Below are 19359 nucleotides of genomic sequence, written 5' to 3' on the forward strand. Positions count from 1 at the left end.
TACTGAGGGCTTGGTTATTCTGTGTTTTGGAGCACAGCCCTGTGAGGAGAGGCTGAGGGAGCTGGGGGTGTTTAGCCTGGAGAAGAGGAGGCTCAGGGGAGACCTCATTGCTGTCTACAACTACCTGAAGGGAGGTTGTAGCCAGGTGGGGGTTGGTCTCTTCTCCCAGGCAACCAGTGACAGAAGGAGAGGACACAGTGGACACAGTCTCAAGCTGTGCCAGGGGAGGTTTAGGCTGGGTGTTAGGAAGAAATTCTTCACAGACAGAGAGACTGCCCATTGGAATGGGCTGCCCAGGGAAGTGGTGGAGTCACCATCCCTGGATGAGGCACTTGGTGCCATGGTTTAGTTGATTAGCTGGTGTTGGGTTGAACTTGATGATCTCGAAGGTCTTTTCCAACCTGGCTGATTCTGTGATGCAGAAAACAAAGTTAGGACAGCCTCTGTTGGTACTTTGGCTTAGATCTGGCTCAGGCCCATGGAAAAGATCTTAGCAAGTTTTGAAGGAGAATATATATGCAGCATGACTTGATCTATTTATGCATTGTTACCCATATTTTCCCTAATACACTCCTGGCTAACACCAGTTATTCTGAACAGCTTCTTACAGTAACTAGGGTAGCACTTCAATTCAGAAATGTGTGGTGAGTTGAAATTACCCCCCAACTAATTTTCAGAGAGAATTGCCCCCAAAATAAAATTTGCCAGATCAGCTCAGTTGGAAGGCAAATGAATCTCTATTTACAAGCACACCAAAATCTAGAAATATGGAATGCAATGAATATGTACAAAATATACAATATTTACATGTATTTAAAATTTATAAACAACACAAGAACCCCCCTGGACAAAACCAGAGGGCTACTAATAGCTTCCCCTTCTCTGCTCCCTTCCCTCCTGTACAAAGTAAAAGAGAGATTAAAGCAGAGAGTAGCCACAACAAGCAGCCAAGGTCAGCAACAGCCAAGCAAAAGCCACCAGCTGGTATCAGCTAGAGCAAAGAAGACAAAAAAAGTTAGTGTATACAACTGATTTTATGTTAGTTATCAGACCAATGGGATTATTTAGACCTTATCATTATTTTCCCTTTACATCCCATGGTAATTTATTTACATTCTACCACTTTTCTACTCAATCTGTAGAAAATTTTCCTAGGCATCAGCCTAAAACTGCCACAAAATGTTAAGGGCTCCTCAACTCCTCCATTTTATACCCATGATGGGTTACTGCTATTGATACCAGATTGAACTCTGGTTTGACTTTGGAGATGAGGAAGAAGACATTTAACCTCATTGCCATAGTTTCCTCAGTCCTTCTTTGAGAATATTGTCAGGTTGTCATAGATGCTGCAATTTCTTAAGGAAGCTTCTTAAAAGTCATCAGCCTGATTTTCCTTCACATGAGTTGAGGCACTGATGTGTTTTGCAAATGCATCTTTTCTTTTCTTCTTTTCTTTTTTTTTTTAAGATTTTTTTCATCCAGTTGATTGGTAATGAGATAAACCACCACATTTGGATTATTAGAGTATCTCAGTGGAATGACTTTCATGATGTCTGCAAAAACACATGGGATGCAAAAAGTTGAGGGTGATACTTTACATTGACCCTCTTACTTCCTTTTGTCCTCTATAACATTTTTTCCCTCTTTTTTTTTTTTCCCCTCTCCTTAAGAATTTGTTACTTCTTCAGTCCCAGGTGCACAAATACAATAGGGTGGCAGCTTTGAATGCAGGATCCTTTATCTGTTCAAGATAAAGTAGATTGAAATTCCCATCTATAGGTTCTGAGTGTCCTGGCAGTGACTCTCTTTGCTTAAAAGACAAAACCACAATGTTGTTCAGTCTGGTCATTGCTCTTTCACTGGCAGATTTTAGCCTTGTTGGCTTGTGACTGTCATCTGTGACCCCAGGGAATGGTGCACTTCTGTTCCTTGTATCCCTGCTGTTCCTTGCTGCCCACAGGTGGCACCTCTTGCGGATGAGCTATCCGGTATTCATGATTCTGCTGCCTGGGTAATGAATTAGGAGCTAGTTGATGGGTTGGTTATTCACAGCATGCTAGTCTGGCATTAAGTGATACTATGGATGTTCTTCCATTTCTATCTTACCATCCTCTGCTGACTAATCATTTGCATTTAGTGAGAGTAAATTAAGCTTACACTGACTTCTTCCAAAATGTAAAGAGATAAGAGGTCTTGGGTGGATCACAGAATCAAAGAATGTTAGAGGCTGGAAGGGACCTCAAAAGATCATCCAATCCAACTCCCCTGCCAGAGCAGGACCACCTAGACCAGGTCACACAGGAACCCATCCAGGCAGGTTTTGAATATCTCCAGGGAAGGAGACTCCACAATCCCCCTGGGCAGCCTGTTCCAGTGTTGTAAAGAGCATTCTATGTTGAGCAAGATGCAGGAGACTATGGATGTAAAGAAGGGTTTAGAAGGTGCTCTTCTAGCTGACATCTAGGCTCTACCTTTTGCATACTCTTCTAGGATGGCAGTGATTTCAGTAGTCCACAGGTAGAATGACACCCACTGTAGAGTGTATTTGAGCCTGAAAAACACCTCCATGCAATATATTTATCAATTAGTCTTTAATTTCCTTTAATCAGTTTTTCCTTTTTCAAAGTTGCAAGAATACAAGTTGGATGAAGCCAATGCTACTGAGCTGGCCAAAGAGAAAAGTAGAAGAGCCAGTTAGTTTTCCTAAGCAGCACAGCAGGAAACGTGTAACTGTTAAGTTTCAGCTTAGATGTTTATATCTTTACATATTTATAGTGGAAAAGTAGATTAAACCCCAAGAATATGTTCTTTCTCAAACTGAAATAAGATGCCTTTTATCAAGGGAACAGCAAGACAAAAGCTACCTAAGTCTCAAAGCACAGGACAAGGCACTGGTTCTACAACAGCAGAAATCTGATTCTGATTGCTCAGATGGTGTCATGTGTGACTGTTGCATTTTCTGCCTTGTTCTGTTCCAGAGGCTGAAGGCAGCCCTGACTCACCACCCTGGAGCCATGTCGAACGGGAACATGAACACCATGGGCCACATGATGGAAATGATGAGCTCGCGACAGGACCAGACGCCGCACCATCACATGCACTCACACCCTCACCAGCACCAGACACTGCCACCCCACCACTCGTACCCACATCAGCACCAGCACCCAGCGCACCATCCTCATCCTCAGCCTCATCACCAGCAGAATCATCCCCACCACCACTCTCACTCGCACCTTCACGCACACCCGGCGCACCACCAGACCTCGCCGCACCCCCCGCTGCACTCCGGTGGACAAGCACAGGTAGAGCTTCATACCATGCTGCATAGCTGAATCCTGCTGTTATGTGGAGTTAAAGCCCACTCCCTGGGTTGTACCTTCCTGCTCTGGGAGGGGGGTTGGACTCGATGATCTTCGAAGGTCCCTTCCAACCCCTAACGTCCTATGTGATCCCGTGATTCTCACATGCGTGTATCTTGTTAGATACAAGCCCCTCGGGCTGCTCAGCATTGTCTGCTGCTGGTGGTGTGGAAGTGCAAGCTTTATTCAGAACATGCAGTGATGCAACAACTGCTTAGCATGATAGACATTGGTTTTTAAGGCCAGGCTGCATGTGGCTGTGAGCAACCTGATCTAGTGTGAGGTGTCCCTGCCCATGGCAGGGGGGTTGGAACTAGATGATCCTTGAGGCCCCTTCCAACCCTAACAATTCTATGATTCTAATATTTTACTTTATAAAGGAGCTCCAAGGTTTGTAAATTCTCTGAGCTCTGCAGCTTGGCACATCCTTTTGTGGATGATGTTTATTATGGAGTTTGGCACACTATACATGTTGCTTAATGTCCTTGAACCTGAACTTCTCATGCCAAGATTTAAAGAGCCGTATGTGTTCTACCTGCAGAAACGCATAGCACAGTTGTAGTGAAGTAAAAGGGCACTGGGGTGTGTGTTTGTGTGTGTGTGTTTTCAAGACTGGACACACTAGGGGTAGTTCTAAGGTAAGATATACTGCTTTAGTGGAGAAGAAGAAAGGATCCAGCCCTCATCTGCAGAGCATGAAAGGAAGCTCAGATTAGCTGAGAGTGCAGGCAATAGTTGGCAGATGTTGTGCAGGAGAAAAAGATGAAGCCATTCCAAGGAGAGAGATTTAAACCAGAAAAGCGTTTGGATGATGAGAACTCAGTGAAGGTCTCCATTGAATGAGATGGAGGATTCAAGTTTTGGACCAGATATAGTGGCTTCAGCAGTTTGGATAATTCTGTATCTGAACTGAGTGTTTCTTGAACTAATGACCTAGTGAGCACAGACTTCAGCAGTCTTCCGCATCGGGATCATACAAGGAAAGCAAAACTCTGGGGGCAGTGGCTGTACTATGTCAGGTCTGGGGAGCAAATTTAGGGAGGACAAGCAGGCAGTGCCTAGGATGAAAACAAAGAGGAGTACCAGCTGTAAGAAGTTCAATCTGTGAAGTATTTTGTTGCCTGCAAATACCTTTCAGAGAAGCTCTTAGAAAGCATTAAAGAAAATCAGAGAATTTGGCTGATGTCCCAGTGTCCCACGACATTAACTATTTACTAACATCTAGCTTTATTATCACAGAGGCTGCAAGCATGTGGGATTTCCCTACAGCATTTGCTAATGTAAAATGCATTGTCAGCTTTAGACAAACAGCCTAAATAAGAGAGCAGCAGACTCCCCTGTGAGAAGATGTCCGGAGCTTTCCTAAGTTTAGTTCAGTGTTTACTACATGAATTCAATTATTTTCCCATCTGTTAATGAGTTATTTTCCTTGGAGTTGTTTAAAAACTCCCATAAAAAGACATTATTTCATAACAGAGAAACCAAAAGTAACCTGATGGTTGTCTTGGAGATCCATGAGAGAATAAGGATAAAGCTGTGCTTAGCAGACTGAGGACTTCATCCCTGGCTCAGCTGAAGTCACCTTTCTGAGGCTTTTAAAACAAGGGTAATGGCACTGACACTTCATTGAGAGGCTGGGAGGAAAAAATGCTAATGCAGGTGAGTGAATCAGATAGCATGGTACAGAGCTCTACTGCAAAGCATCCCTATTACCATTTCTAACAGGTAAGGAGAATAAAACAGCCACCAGAGAAAACAAACCTAATTTTAACATCATTGAGCCAGTGACCCTCCTCTGGACTCACTTGAGCAGGTCATGTCTCCTACACTCTTCCAGTTAGGACAGCCTAGACTTCCTGTGCTTTGCATTCCCTGTTAGCTAGGCATGCCAAAAGGCTTGCAAGAGGGCAAGAAGTTACAGATTATGTGGGCTGACTGGCAGCCACTGTCAGATTCACCCTGTATTCCAGCACCAGTCTCTGGAGCTGGGCTTGTGCAGTCAGATGAGCTCTGCTATGCACAGCATGTCACTGAAGGCAACAGGCCCCATCAAGGATCAAGGTGGTCTTCACCTGGACCATACCATGGGTGTAAGTATCACCAAGAGGATGGGAATAGAGGGTGATGGAGTAGGAATTCTAGGGTCAGTGACTTCCCTGGGGTGCTGCAGAGCTCGTGCTGCATATCTACCCACAGGATGCAATGGCAATGGTGATTTCTGAACAGATACATTAGTGAAAGCTTTGCTGAGTAATAACCACATGGTTATTCCTCTCTAGGCTCACCCATAGTCCCCATGATAATGGTCTCTTTAGGGCTCAGATTGTTCCAGCAGACATTAATTTTATGGTGCATTTTACTGATTATTAACCTCCTTATGCTTCTGAGCCAGATTCTTCCATTCCAAACCACCTGCCAAATGAGAGCGTGGTCCACACTGCTGTAAACTGTGTGCTCCCATGCTGAGGTGGTTGTTATTCCGCTCCACACCCTTTTGTAATGTCAGAATTCATTTCATGCTTTTCACCTACCATTTTGACATGCAGGAACCCAGTGAGTTATGCTTTCATAAAACAAGTGGATGGGTATAAGTCTTGTGGTAAATTGCAAAGACCAGAGAGAAGTATTAGACCAAGCTTAAAAGCAGAAATCACCTTCTGATAGGTATCTGTCTGAGAAAGAGAGGTATTTTATCAAGTTGTAGCTACGTTGCCTCAACTACTATAAAAATGATACTATTGTTCTTGTGTTGGTCCTATGAAGACTTGGACAGACTGAGAGCTGGGCAAAGAGGAACCTAATGAGGTTCAACAAGGGTAGGTAAGTGCAGTGTCTACATCTGGGAAGGAAGAATAAACTGCACCAGTACAGGTTAGGAGGTGATCTGCTAGAGAGCAGCCCTGTGGAGAAGGACCTGGGAGTGCTGGTGGATAACAAGTTATCCATGGGGCAGCAATGTGCCCTGGTGGCCAAGAGGGACAATGGGATCCTGGGGTGCATTCAGAGGAGTGTGTCCAGCAGATCCAGGGAGATTCTACTCTACTCTGTCCTGGAGAGACCTCACCTGGAATACTGCATACAGTTTGGGGCTCCCCAGTTCAAAAGGGACAGGGATCTGCTGGAGAGAGTCCAACGGAGGGCTCCAAGGATGATGGAGGGACTGAAGCACTGCCCTATGAGAAGGCTGAGAGCCCTGGGGCTGCTCAGTCTGCAGAAGAGAAGTCTGAGAGGGGATTTAATCAATGTTTATAAATATCTGAGGGCTGGGTGTCAAGAGGGAGGGGACAGGCTCTGCTCACTTGCACCCTGGGATAGGACAAGGGGCAGTGGATAGAAACTACAGCACAGGAGGTTCCACCTCAACATGAGGAGGAACTTCTTCACTGGGAGGGTCACAGAGCACTGGAACAGGCTGCCCAGAGAGGTTGTGGAGTCTCCTTGTCTGGAGACTTTCAAGCCCCATCTGGATGCATTCCTGTGTGACCTGTGCTGGATTCTCTGGTCCTGCTCTGGCAGGGGAGTTGGACTCGATGGTCTTCAGAGGTACTTTCCAACCCCTAACATCCTATGATCCTGTGATTCTTGATTTCAAACTTGCCAGAGGGACATTTTAGGCAGAGTAGATGTTTGGATGTTGTTTAATTCTCTTAGTGTCCTATGCTTGTCTTCATTATGGATAGATGATTAGCATCTTCTAAAAAAAAATAACCTTAATTTTAATATATGTTTATTTTCCTTCTGATGTCCCTAGGCAGGACAACAAAATCCTGCTAGAGAATGTTGCCTGGACAGTTACTAAGGTATAGCCCAACAGGTTTCAGGGCTAAGAGCTATCTAGTAAGCCTCATGTGACCTTATTAGTGATGTAATGGCATCCTTTATAATTAATATCTGCCGGAGATAGAGAGAAGATTTTGTCCTTCCAAAAATGGGCTCCAGCTGCCCAAAGACTGACTGGTACATTCTGAAAATAAAATCAATCACAAGTTATTCAGGAGAAAATGACCATATGAGAGGAAAGAAAAAAGAATTGTGTAAGTTCTCTTTTTCTACCTGTGTAGCAGTTCCCACTGAGAAAGTTAAGAAACAAGACATTTTCAAGCTGAATGAACAGGGAGAGAAATGAGAGAAGGAAAGCTTTTGGTGTCCAGAAATATAAATAACAGATCTCTGGTCTGGAAAGGTGTTATGTGTGAGAAAATGGAAGGCCTTTGATGACATTAAAAGGGATCTCTGAGGCCTCTGCACTCAAACATATTGCTAAAGAGGTAGCATGCCTGGCCTCGGTGGGCAGGGAGCAGATGGCATTCATAGAATCATAGAATTGTTAGGGTTGGAAGGGACCTCAAGGATCATCTAGTTCCAACACCCCTGCCATGGGCAGGGACACCTCACACTAGATCAGTTTGCTTAAAGCCACATCCAGCCTGGCCTTAAAAACCTCCAGGGTTGAGGCTTCCACCACCTCCCTGGGCAACCTGTTCCAGTGTCTCACCATCCTCACGGGGAAGAACTTCTTCCTAACATCCAATCTGAATCTACCCATTTCTAGTTTTGTTCCATTCCCCCTAGTCCTGTCGTTGCCTTGACACCCTAACAAGTCCTTCACCAGCTTTCTGTTAGGCCCCCTTAAGGTACTGGAAGGCCACAGAATTCCTATGCACTGATCTCCTGGCAGCAGCAGGAGGATGATGGTGGGGACAAGGACCACAGCTGCTGGTCCTGTGTGTTGCTGGCTAATGGTCCTGTGTGGTGCTGGCCAGCGGTGCTATGTGGTGCTGGCCCTGGAACTCCAACCCCTGGAATGGACAGAGGGTTGGAGATTTTACCAGCAAACATACGGAGGTAACACACACTGAAATGATAAAAATCATTCCAAAAGTGCAGGTTGGCTTATTTTTACAAGATTATTTTAAAACATTTTCCTGCTCCTGTGAGAGACCTTCCCTGACTGCGCAACCTAAAGCTGGCAGTAAATTCAGCTTTATGCAAAATCCTTATCAGATGCACAGAATAATTGCACATAAAATTGCCACTTTAATTGACACAAGTCAGCTGGGGGAGGGAACAAACTCTTCTTCACGGTTTGTGGTGAGATTCTAGACAGAAAAGCGACCTTGCAAGACGATAGTATCGTTTTAATTGAGACAGACAGAGGTGTTAGGCAAACATATGTTAATTGCTGCAATTGAAATTCAGGGCTCAGTCTGACAAAGCGCTGAGTACATCCACTCCCTGGAGTCAAAAGGAAGCACCTTGGAGGTTTGGGTCTTTGCCAGAACAAGAGGGTTAATTATGAGTCAACAATTCCAAGTTTCCAGACTGTTCCAGACTGTGCCACAGCTGCAGCAGCAATGTGAGCCGCAGCAGCTCCAGCTGGGCAAAGGGACCCATGAGTTAGGGTCTTAAGCCCCAAGCACAGCCAAGAGCACTGTGACTTGGGTGCCACAGTGAGGTAGGAAAGCAGAAGTTGGCTATTCCCAGGCAGTTGGTTATTCCCATGCAGTTTCCTGACAGAGATATGTATTTCATTGGCCCCAGAGCTGGAGCACAGACTACATGGGGCTCCCCCCATCATCATTACTCTCTTGCATATACCTAGTTTTCTATAGTTTCATAGCATCAGGGCTGGATGTTTTCTGCCTGTAATGTCCAAACCAGACTGCTAAATAGAAAGGACTGTAGCATCCACAGGGATCAAATGAAAACACCTGGTAAGAGGAATATCCCTTCTCCATGCATTGCAGGGATACCAAAATGCAAGTTTGAGTTCAGGTACCTAAATCCCTTCTTCTGCCCCTAGAATGAGGGGCACCAAGGTCCTCCCAGCTCCAAACAGGTCTCAGGTGCAAAGAGCACTGCAGTTTCTGTCTCCAGAGTTGGTAAAGCCTGAGATGAAGACGGGGGAGCCTGTGAAATAGGAATGTCGTCAAATTTTGGAGGCTATTTGCCAAAAAAAGAAAACCCAACAGAAAAAGGGAGAGCGTTGGAGACAGAAATAAGGCCACTACAGTCCTCTGGTTTGATTAAAACAGTTGCTGAGAGAAACTTGACATTTCAGGTTTGAAATAGATGGTGGCAGAGAAAGCACCTAAGTGAATGTTGTTTTCAATAGCCAACCGTAAGGGGAAAAATATTTTCCCTACTAATATTCTGAGGATTGTTTCACAAAGATCTCCCCTTTGACCACAGTAAGGAATCGCCAGCAGCTAATACGAGTGGCAGCCAGCGCGGCCTTCCACCTTTTGCAGACCTTGCCAGGGCAGGACAAGGGTGTGAGATTTGCCTCCCCATTTCAGCATCCTCCCTCTGTAAGGTGCCCCCCTCAGCACCCCTGCCAAACCTCTCCTTCCCCAGCAGGTTTCGCCGGCAGCGGCGCAGCAGATGCAGCCCACGCAGACGATACAGCCGCCACAGCCGACCGGAGGTCGCCGCAGGAGGGTGGTGGACGAGGACCCGGACGAGAGGAGGCGGAAATTTCTGGAAAGGAACCGAGCTGCTGCCACGCGCTGCAGACAGAAGAGGAAGGTCTGGGTGATGTCACTGGAAAAGAAAGCAGAAGAGCTCACCCAGACAAACATGCAGCTTCAGGTGTGAGCCACTGTCCGCGCCCCCGAGGACACAGAGAGGCTCTTTGTGCCTGGAGGGGCTGGCGGTGCCTGCAGGCCTTTGCCACCTTCGGGGCTGCCCCCACATGGCTGGCTCCGAGCAGCAGCGTGGGCACCATCAAAGTTGATTAATCAATTAAAGAAATAATTACATTTTAGTGGGAGAAGCCAGGAAAAAGCTGTCCTGGGATTTAGAAACCTTCGCTAGATGGAGGTGTATTTATTTTCTTTCCTTGTCACTGCTCTTTGTGGGGATTATTTTTGGAAGTGCCATTAAGTTGGCTGTAAAAGACTTACTTCTTCAGAACAGTGCATGTAACTAAACCCTTATTCAAAGCCAGCAAGATAGGAGTATAAATAGATCAATCTACCAGTAAGGAAAATGGAACAGATGGATGAAAATACCCCAAAATAATAAAAGCTTTTCTTACAGCGCTGCCCTCCTTATGGTGGGCACTCTACTTCTGCCCCACAGAGAGATGTGCCTGTGTGCTGCCATGAGCAGAAAGACCATGTGCACAACGACACTGCCCAAAACACATGCCCCCAAAACACAGAGATGAGAGCAGCACCCAGGCACTGTATGTAGCAGAACTATAAATGATATGGTGTAGGTGACTGCAGCCCCACCACCATGCCCCAAAGCACAGCAGGCTGCCATTTGTCCCCATGGGTCTGGCCCACCCTGTCCTGATGCAGAGAGCCAGAGTGTTTCCTAAGTGGATTAAAGTATTTCCTCAAATATCTTTGGTGCTGTGAAGTTGGTTCTTTTGTCGGTTTATGTCACCAAATCTGGAAGCCAAACTGTCTTCAGAAGAAGTTGTAAGATAATGTCATGGAAAAATATCAACATAAACCCAGCAAGCGAGCACTGAGTGCCATTTTTGCAAAGCTGTGGAGCAGTTTCTGTGTTCCTGTGTTTAAACTTTGCAGAAGAACCTGGTTTGAGCCGTATGAGCAAACCAAACCCTCTCTTTCTTTTCCAGAATGAAGTTTCCATGCTGAAAAATGAGGTAGCACAGCTGAAACAGTTATTGTTAACACATAAAGACTGTCCGATAACAGCTATGCAGAAAGAATCGCAAGGATATCTAAGTAAGTAGCTGGTATGTTTGCAGTGTCTCCACACTCCTCACAGGAAAGCAAAGTTTCCAATTCCTCCTTCCAGAACCCCTTGTCGGTCATATTATGACTTGAACCTGTCTTCTCAAACATCATCTGAGCTATCCGGTCTCCTGCCCTTATTTTCTGAGCCCTGCTCAAAACCAGGAAAAAAAAAAAAAAGCCCTGGTTTGCATCCCAGACAGCAGAGCTAGACTTCCCCACCCCTCCCTTCTGCAAGGAGATGCACATGGATGGACACTCGCTCCCCTGTGGAGGATCCTGCTTGAACTCACAGCTCCAAACCTGCAAGAGTCCTCCTCCTGGGCGCAGCGCTGCCAGCACCTTAAAATAACTCTTGAAAGGGAAGTTAAAAAGGAAAACATTACAGTCCCCTCCAGCGAAAATGGTACTGTGCTCTGACAGTGGCGCAGACCAGGCGTGGCACAGGTTTCCAAGGTTTGTTAACTCTTTCTTAACTCTTATTTTTCTTTTTTTTCCCTTTTTCTTTTTTAAATTCTCATCACGTGAAGACACTGAATAGATTTCGCCTTGTTGATGCATTTTACAAATGTGGTAACTTAGGGTCAAACTGGCTGTAGAACAGCTCAGAATGGCCTCGGGGGGTTAATATTTGCTAGATTGCAGCATTCTCTTAAAATAGAGCCCATTTCTGTCTCCTCTGCATCACTATGCATCTGGCTCTTTAGCAGCACTGAATGAAAAAAATACATAATTGCATTACATGCCTATCAACTGTTGCTTGAATTAGATTTTCTGTGCTGCGGTGCACTGCACTCTGTTTTTGATTCATGCTGGAGCAAATAAAGCATTTTAAGCATCCCAACTGGTTTTACAGACCTTAAGATGTCGGACATTGCTTTTATAATCATTAAGGTCTTGGACTTTTTTTTCAAGGTCCCAACTCCTGAAGTCAGGTTGGTATCTGAGAAGCTGGCTTTAAAAAAAAAAAAAACAAACAAAACACAACAACAAAAAAACCAAACCCAGAAAAAGGACAGAAGAAAAAGGATAGCTGTGTATTTTGAAATCCCAGGACTTGTGCAGGCCTCAGGTTGTTAACGTTGCTGCTGTAGTAGTATGTCCCTTTTCCGGGAGTGTCATTCAACCTGGGCTCATTACTCTGATGGAAAAATGAATGTGTTGTCTCTGTGCACTCACTTCCTTCCCAGGTCCTGAGAGCAGTCCTCCTGCAAGCCCGGTCCCAGCTTGCTCCCAGCAGCAAGTCATCCAGCACAACACCATCACAACCTCCTCCTCCGTCAGCGACGTCGTGGGAAGCTCCACTCTCACCCAGCTCGCCAGCCACAGAACAGACATCAACCCCATCCTTTAAAAGTGGTTGATCAGAAACTGCTAGGGGAGTGTGGTAGCAGATCAAAGCGTCCTCTGTGCTAAGGACTTTTGCAACCGTAACTCAAGCCTGGAAGATTCCTCAGTTCTTGAAAGACTCTGGCTTTCATTTTTATAGTTATTAAAATGTCTTTTATACTTAGTTACATAAAGGGAGTTATGCAATTAATATGCTATCAGCTTGAGAAATGCTTTGGTGCTTTCTCCAGTTTTTTTGGTACCAGTTTCTTGTTTATAAACCTAACTATTTCTGTACATAGTCATGTTTCCTTCCCACCAATCTAGCCTGAAGCCTCAGAAATAAGGAGTTGTGTTAAACTGCAGCTTGTTAACCAATGTGAGGCATGAAAAGTATTAAACAGAGTAATACATAGGTAACTAATTAGGCTATAAATATATAGAGAGGGCATCTGCCGACAGCATAATAAAAAATGAGTTAGCATTGTGCTATCAGCAGACTCCATCTTGCATGCAGAGCCTCTTTCAAAGCGGTTATATAGGATGTGGCTATCAGGACAAAATCAAGCCCAAATAATGTGCTCTTTTGTCTAGCTGTACCACTTCTTCTCTCTCCCCTGCCCTGGCTTTTTTCTCTTCCAGTTATTCTTACACCTTCCTTTTCCCTTTCCCACTCCTTTTCATTCCTCAGCTTTTTTTTTTTGCTCCTGCTTTTTTTTTCTTTTTCTTTTTTTTTTAACATTCTACAGCTTTCTTGCTTACCTCTCTTTTTCTCAAAGAATGGTGATGAACAAGCAAAAACTTCAAGCCCACCTAAAAACTGTCAGCACAGCTGCTGCTTTCACTAGCTCTTCACCTGCAGCTGGGCTGCGAGGAGCGTTTGGCTTTTAAAAACAAATAGAAATACTCCTGATTTAGTGTTTTTAATAAACAGCAAAAGGCAAAAGCAGTGCAGCCCCAGGTGAAACAGGATTGAGAGCCAGCTGTGTTGATGCTAGCAGTCCTGTAAAGCTTTGGTGGCATGGTACAGGCATAGCAAGCAACACCTGAGAATCACAGCAATTCTTTTGCACTGCCAGTCATTAACACAGAAAACTCCATGTAGCATGTAATAACTCGGAAAAGATCTGTTCCCTAACCCGGCTGCGCCGCTCTAGCAATGAAAGCTAACAGTCTCAGGTTTCAGGGGCTATAAATGAGAAATAAATCAGGGTAACGGTTCTGACCACTTGGAAAAATGCCATTTTTCATTCCCATGGAAAGATCTGTTTTCTGCAGCCGTTCCTTTGAGTGGCCACGGCCGATCCCAAGCTGGGAGCTTCACTGGCTTTAATGGCACTTAATGCCCGTTTGCCATGGGTAAGGAATTGTTGTCTATTTAGGATGCTACAGAATTTTCAGAAGGCCTGCAGCCAATAGAAAGCACTGCAAGAACAGCAAATCCCTCTGCTACAAAATCCAGACCTTTAGAGAAGGTCTGGAAAAGAGCCTTATGCCACAATTAAGGTTTTTGTTTGGACTCTGGGCCTGCCCCACAGCTGATCTGCATCCCCAGGTGGTACCACCAATTGGTAAGAAAATCAGATGGAGATGATGCCAGTTCATTACAATGCCTTTCTGTTTACTGGGACCTGATTTTGCTCTCAAATCTGTCTGCAGCAAAACCTCCTGCAGCTTACCTGGAGAGCAGGCTCAGCTCTGAGCTGGTGATAAATGTTGTAACATTTTGAGCTGTACCTTTAACAACAAAAGCTAATTCATATTATTCCCAGCAAATCCCCTACCTTTGAACACACTTTGTTCTGAAGCAAAGTTCTCCTCCTCAAAGACTGTGTCTTTGGTTTTTAGAGGAACCATGAGCTTTCAAAGGGTTGCTCCTCTGTGCGGCAAGGAGAGTGAAACAACTGAAGCGTGAGGTGCTGTAGAGAGCAGGGCTTGCCTGGAAGAGAAAGCAAAATTCTGAGAATCATCCATTTCCAAATTAGTTCTTGTCTGGATAACTAACTTTTGATCAGTATTCTTTTCTTTAACAGCTTGCTTTCCATTTATGCAAATACACTCAAAAGAAGAAGATTTCTAATGTACAGTGTAAATCTTGACTTGATTCTATAGTCTAAGAACCAAAAAAAATTACAAAAAACCACAAATGTAAAGGATTTTCTATTATATTTTAGACAGACATATACTTTTAAAGTGTTTAAATACTGAATCTATCCTTTTTTTCTTTTTCTTTTTTTAACCTCCAGTTGTAATAGCTAAATGGTTTTACTTCATCACAGCTCCCAAGGGAACTCTTTTCAAATATGCAGGCGAGCAAAATGTTCCAGTTGAGTATCCACTATGTAAAAAAAAAAACAAACCCAAATAAGCATTTCCCCTGCATCTGAATTTTATCATTCACCATGAAAAGGAAAATGCCATCGCAGGGTTAATTTGAAAACACTTTTCCCCCTCTATATGGGTAGCACTTGAATACATTAAAAAGTAAAAATCAAAGTTGATGGTAATATTAGAATACCCAGTTGAGCTACACTGCACTAGAATTACGGTTTAGCTTCATTTCATTCAGTCTCCTCAATTAAAATATTTAGCTGTTAAACTGAAAGCATCTACATGAAAAAGACAAAAAAAAAAAGGGGGGGGAAAAAAATACAAAAACCTTGCCTAAGTTTTGTTAAATTCAGCAACTTGACAGTTTGACTGATGTGTATTATATATAGCTCAATTATTTCTTTTTTTAATGCTAACTAGGCAAGCCAACCCCACGTTGGCCTAAATGTGTAATTACAATGAAATGTCTTCTCTCTATACTATTGGCCTTTAGGTATAATCCTTGCTAGTGATGTGGAAATAAGTAAAGGATGAAAAGCTATTTGCTATTGCTTCTTGTAACTCTGTCGCAGGTTCACAGGCCGAGACAACACGCAGCATATTTATATCGGCTTTATCATCAGTAAAAGGACCAACTGTACCAGGCACCTTATATTATTCATCAGATTTGCTTCCACATTCAAATACTCTTATTTTCCAGGGGAGTGATCCTGCAGCCTTTCCTCAAACTGCTGGTTACCACCCTGGCACTGGAGGTTGCCTGAGCAAGGGCTGCAGGAGAAATTCCTGCCCCTCTGTCTCTGGGATGTCCCTATGCTGTGTGGTCGGTGGCAGCAGCCTCTTCCTAAGCATGTCACTCTAAATGCACTTCCCAGGCTCTTTCTGTCATGGAGAAATCCCACTTCTCCACAAGCTACAACTGGAGACTCCTCTGCTCTCTTCCTGCCCTGCCAACCCAGCCAGTCACTGGGCCTGCTGAGCTCTGCACCCTGCCCCAGCACCAGCGGATAATTCAGACTGCTTCCCGTGCCCAATCTCCTGGGCACTAGTAGAGCAGCAAGCCTCGGCCAGTGCCATGCTCAGGAGGAGATGTTTCTGCAGACAGCATCTCTTGTCTCATGACATTGGAAGCATGTTGGGGATCTCAGCCACGGACACCTGCAATACTTTGATCAGAAAGAAATGATGCTGTGATCCAGCTCCTTCCACCCTGGCCCCCCTTCCCCGAGTCGTTTTATGCAAGCCATATTCATAATGCTGCCTGTGGGAGACAAGTAGTTTGTGTGCTGTCATGGTGTGTTTTATATGGACGATGGTGATGATGATGGTGGTGATGATTTATGGAGGATTTCATGCAGTTGGGGAGTTAATTCCTGCTATGAAGTTAAATGTCTGCTGCCCATCTTCCAAATAGTGGAAAGTCAATGGTTCAGTGCCTCAGTGCGTGTGGATTAGTGTTAACTAACAAGCCAGCTATAACTGTTGTTAAATGCCCAACTTTTGAGGATTCATATTTTTTTAAGCAACGATATTTAGTGTTGAAAACCAGCCTTTTAGTTTAGGCAAAATGTGCTTTTTAGCAGCTAAAAGCCTATAGAGTGAATTTATGAAAATTCATGAGGACCAAAGCAATTTTAAACAGGAATCTATTAATTTAGTATTCACATAGAATTTTATAAAGTATTTATTAATAAATGTTATTTTAACACATTCCATTTGAACAGTGTTCTTGTACAGAATCTGTTTGGGTTGTTTTTTTTTTAAGTTACAATATTAGTTTTGCAATAAACTACTCTAGGTGTGTGTTGCTGCATCTTAATCCTTCAGGGTCTCAAGCAGATGTCACCCATCTAAGATGGAAGAACTTGCTGAGGTCAGTTGTACAGAAGTTCCTATAATTAAATGTTTTTCTTAAAGCAGCATCTGCTTTTTTTTGTTTGGTTGGTTTTGGTAACAGCAAAGCAAATTATGAACCTTGTTTCCTTTGTATTGGAAAATGTGCTTTCTCATTTTAGAAAGCACGAGTCAACATATAACTGGAAAGCCTTTTTATTTTTCCCCCTTTTTTAAGGCTGATTTTGTACATCACCATGGAAAATCTAACCCCATCTTGTTTCTTTTCTAATATCACATAGTGAGTTGCACTATACTGCCTTATCATTGCCTCTTCTGTCCTCTTACTAAGCAGTGTTCCTTAGATTTAGACCATTGAAACTCCATTATACATCAGAGAAGATTACTGGAGAGGGAAGAAGAGAAAAAAGATTGATCTGTAGACATAAAAATTAAACTGTGCCTATAAAAGAAAACCAGTTACAACTAATTAGTATCTTATTTCTACATTTCAATTATTTATATTATTTTTAAATTGCACTTTAGCTCTCACTCTCTTTCTTGCTCTCCCTTGTTGAATCATTTATACATACTCTTGTAAAACATTTGCACCAAATACATTTATATGCTTTCACTGGTGGCATATCTACAACTTGTCTCTCACACCTGCCCCAACAGAGAGGCTGAAAACAGCCAGTCTACAGTGTGACTTAGACTTTACACCCTCTTCCTGACAGCATATAAATGTTGTATTATGCAAAGCGCGTGAGGCAGCCTCTAAGCTACGTTTATAATCTTTCATCCCGAGAACCAAAGTGTCCTGTAAATCATAAGGTCAGGAGACTGGCTCTGTTGTGCATCGTTGTGCACTTTGACTGTTGTCCAACTCACAGTAGCTGTGAAGCTGCAGTGGTAACAGTGGCCATACTATGTATTAGAGTTCTGAATCAATTAAATATGTTGCCTTATAACTTGACTAGGGACAGCACCTTTAAAAAAAAAAGAAGAGATTAAAAACTTCTAAGGACAGACAAAGCAATAAAATCTAAAATCTCAAGTGATTTGAACAGAAAGAAAAAGAGGAGTTTGATTTTTCATCACATGAAATAATCTTACTGCAAAGACAAAAGAGACTGTTTACAGCTGTAACCTCAGTTTTATCAGTGGCTTTACACTTAAGAGCTAAAATGCTTACCATTATTGGTTTCCATAGCATTCAAAATGACTTTATAGCAAATATTAAGCTGCATGAGGCCAAAAAAATGTCAGTGTTTGCACACAGTCACACATGAGATTGATGCTTTAAGTCAAAATCTCATCCTTTCCCAGGCTCTCCTTGGACTGGAAAGAGTAATTGCAACTTGCTGTATTTAGACCAATGTGTAACACCTGGGATTCAGGATCTCCATTTTTACATGTATGCAACTTAAATGTTAGTAACGTTGAGTTTCACCTTGGTGGGCCTGTTCCCCAAGTTCATGGTAAAGCACTCCATTTCATGCCATGAGACTCTCAGAGCTGAAGCTCCTTCTTGAATTAAAATCTGTGCAACATCCTTCTGAATGAAGACTGACAGCTCCTTCTGGCTTTGCAGAAACTGCATCAGTGTCAGGAAGTGAGGGAGAGGGGAAGGCTGATAGGGCATTTCAAAGGAAATACTTTCCTTGCTGGGATTTAGGAAATTCCAGAGAAATTTTTTTCCCTCACCCCTCAGATCTGAGGTTGCAGAGAAATCCCAGTCGAAGACAACCTTTACCATGCTTCCACAAGATAAACTATTTTGCATGAAATGTGTATTTACTCTTCTGAATAACTGCCAGTGAGAGTTTTGCCAAGGACTTTATCATTGGGACCCAAGTGTTCCCCAGCCCATGGCCGTGAGCTCTGTCCCCATCTCTGTAACAGCTCCATCCAAACACTGGGTAGAACTCATTGGTGAATGTTGCATCTTTGGACTATTGCCGTTGTCCTGGTTTAAAGGAACTTTTAGCACTGCTTGGAGTAAGCCTAAACTATTGAAGTTTATATATAAATATATATATATGTTATATTAAAAAAAAAAAAAGGTGCTGTCACAGTAAGTTTTGGGCTTGAGGTTGTTTGTATTGTATGCAAAGTTTTTTGTGTTTGTTTGTCTGTTTGTTTTTATTCTGTAAAGCAACCACCTTCCTTACTGGAGGGAGATAATTTTTTTTTCTTTTTTTTTTTTTTTTTTTTGGTACATAAGTGTAAATACTTGCTGCAGCATTTAATATGTTTATGTTAAGCTTTTTGTTGCATTGTGAACCCATTGTTACAAATGGACAATAAGTTCATTGAGACTGTTCAACTAGGTCAGATTTTTACATCTCTTTCTAGCTAGAAGAGACAGGAATTTTGTGCATTTGTACAAATGTTAATAATATCACTGCAATTCCAATATAATAAAGCACTCAAATACAAATAGTTCCAGTAGTTTGGCTCTGTCTGTAACCTGGACATTTTAGGATATAGATAATGCCCTCAAGTAAACCAAGCTACTCTTCAGTGATTTGTATTCTGAGCTGCAATCCTGCATCTGGAGGAAAATGGTACCAGGCATCTTTACTCTGAGGATGGTGGATCACTGGAACAGCTTGCCCAGGGAGATGGTTGAGGCCCCTTCTCTGCAGATATTCAAGGCGAAGCTTGACGAGGCCCTGAGCAACCTGATCTAGTTGAGGATGTCCCTGCTGACTGCAGGGACATCGGACTAGATGTCCTGTGGAGGTCCCTCCTGGCCCAGACTATTCTATGATTCTAAGATCCTCCTGCCT

The 19359-nt window shown here is 43.4% G+C and overlaps 1 protein-coding gene across 1 annotated transcript in view; it reads left to right on the forward strand.

Annotated features, from left to right (window-relative positions):
• The window catches only part of CREB5 (cAMP responsive element binding protein 5), a 235001-nt gene extending 222576 nt beyond the window's left edge, over positions 1–12425 (forward strand). Inside the window, exons 8-11 of the mRNA XM_054384928.1 lie at positions 2979–3302; positions 9720–9950; positions 10954–11062; positions 12262–12425. Of these exons, the coding sequence (XP_054240903.1) occupies positions 2979–3302; positions 9720–9950; positions 10954–11062; positions 12262–12425 (828 nt within the window). The remainder of the gene's footprint in view (positions 1–2978; positions 3303–9719; positions 9951–10953; positions 11063–12261) is intronic.
• Positions 12426–19359: the final 6934 nt, after the last annotated feature.

The sequence above is a fragment of the Indicator indicator genome, chromosome 11 (genome assembly GCF_027791375.1).
Source record: "Indicator indicator isolate 239-I01 chromosome 11, UM_Iind_1.1, whole genome shotgun sequence".
Taxonomy (NCBI): domain Eukaryota; kingdom Metazoa; phylum Chordata; class Aves; order Piciformes; family Indicatoridae; genus Indicator; species Indicator indicator.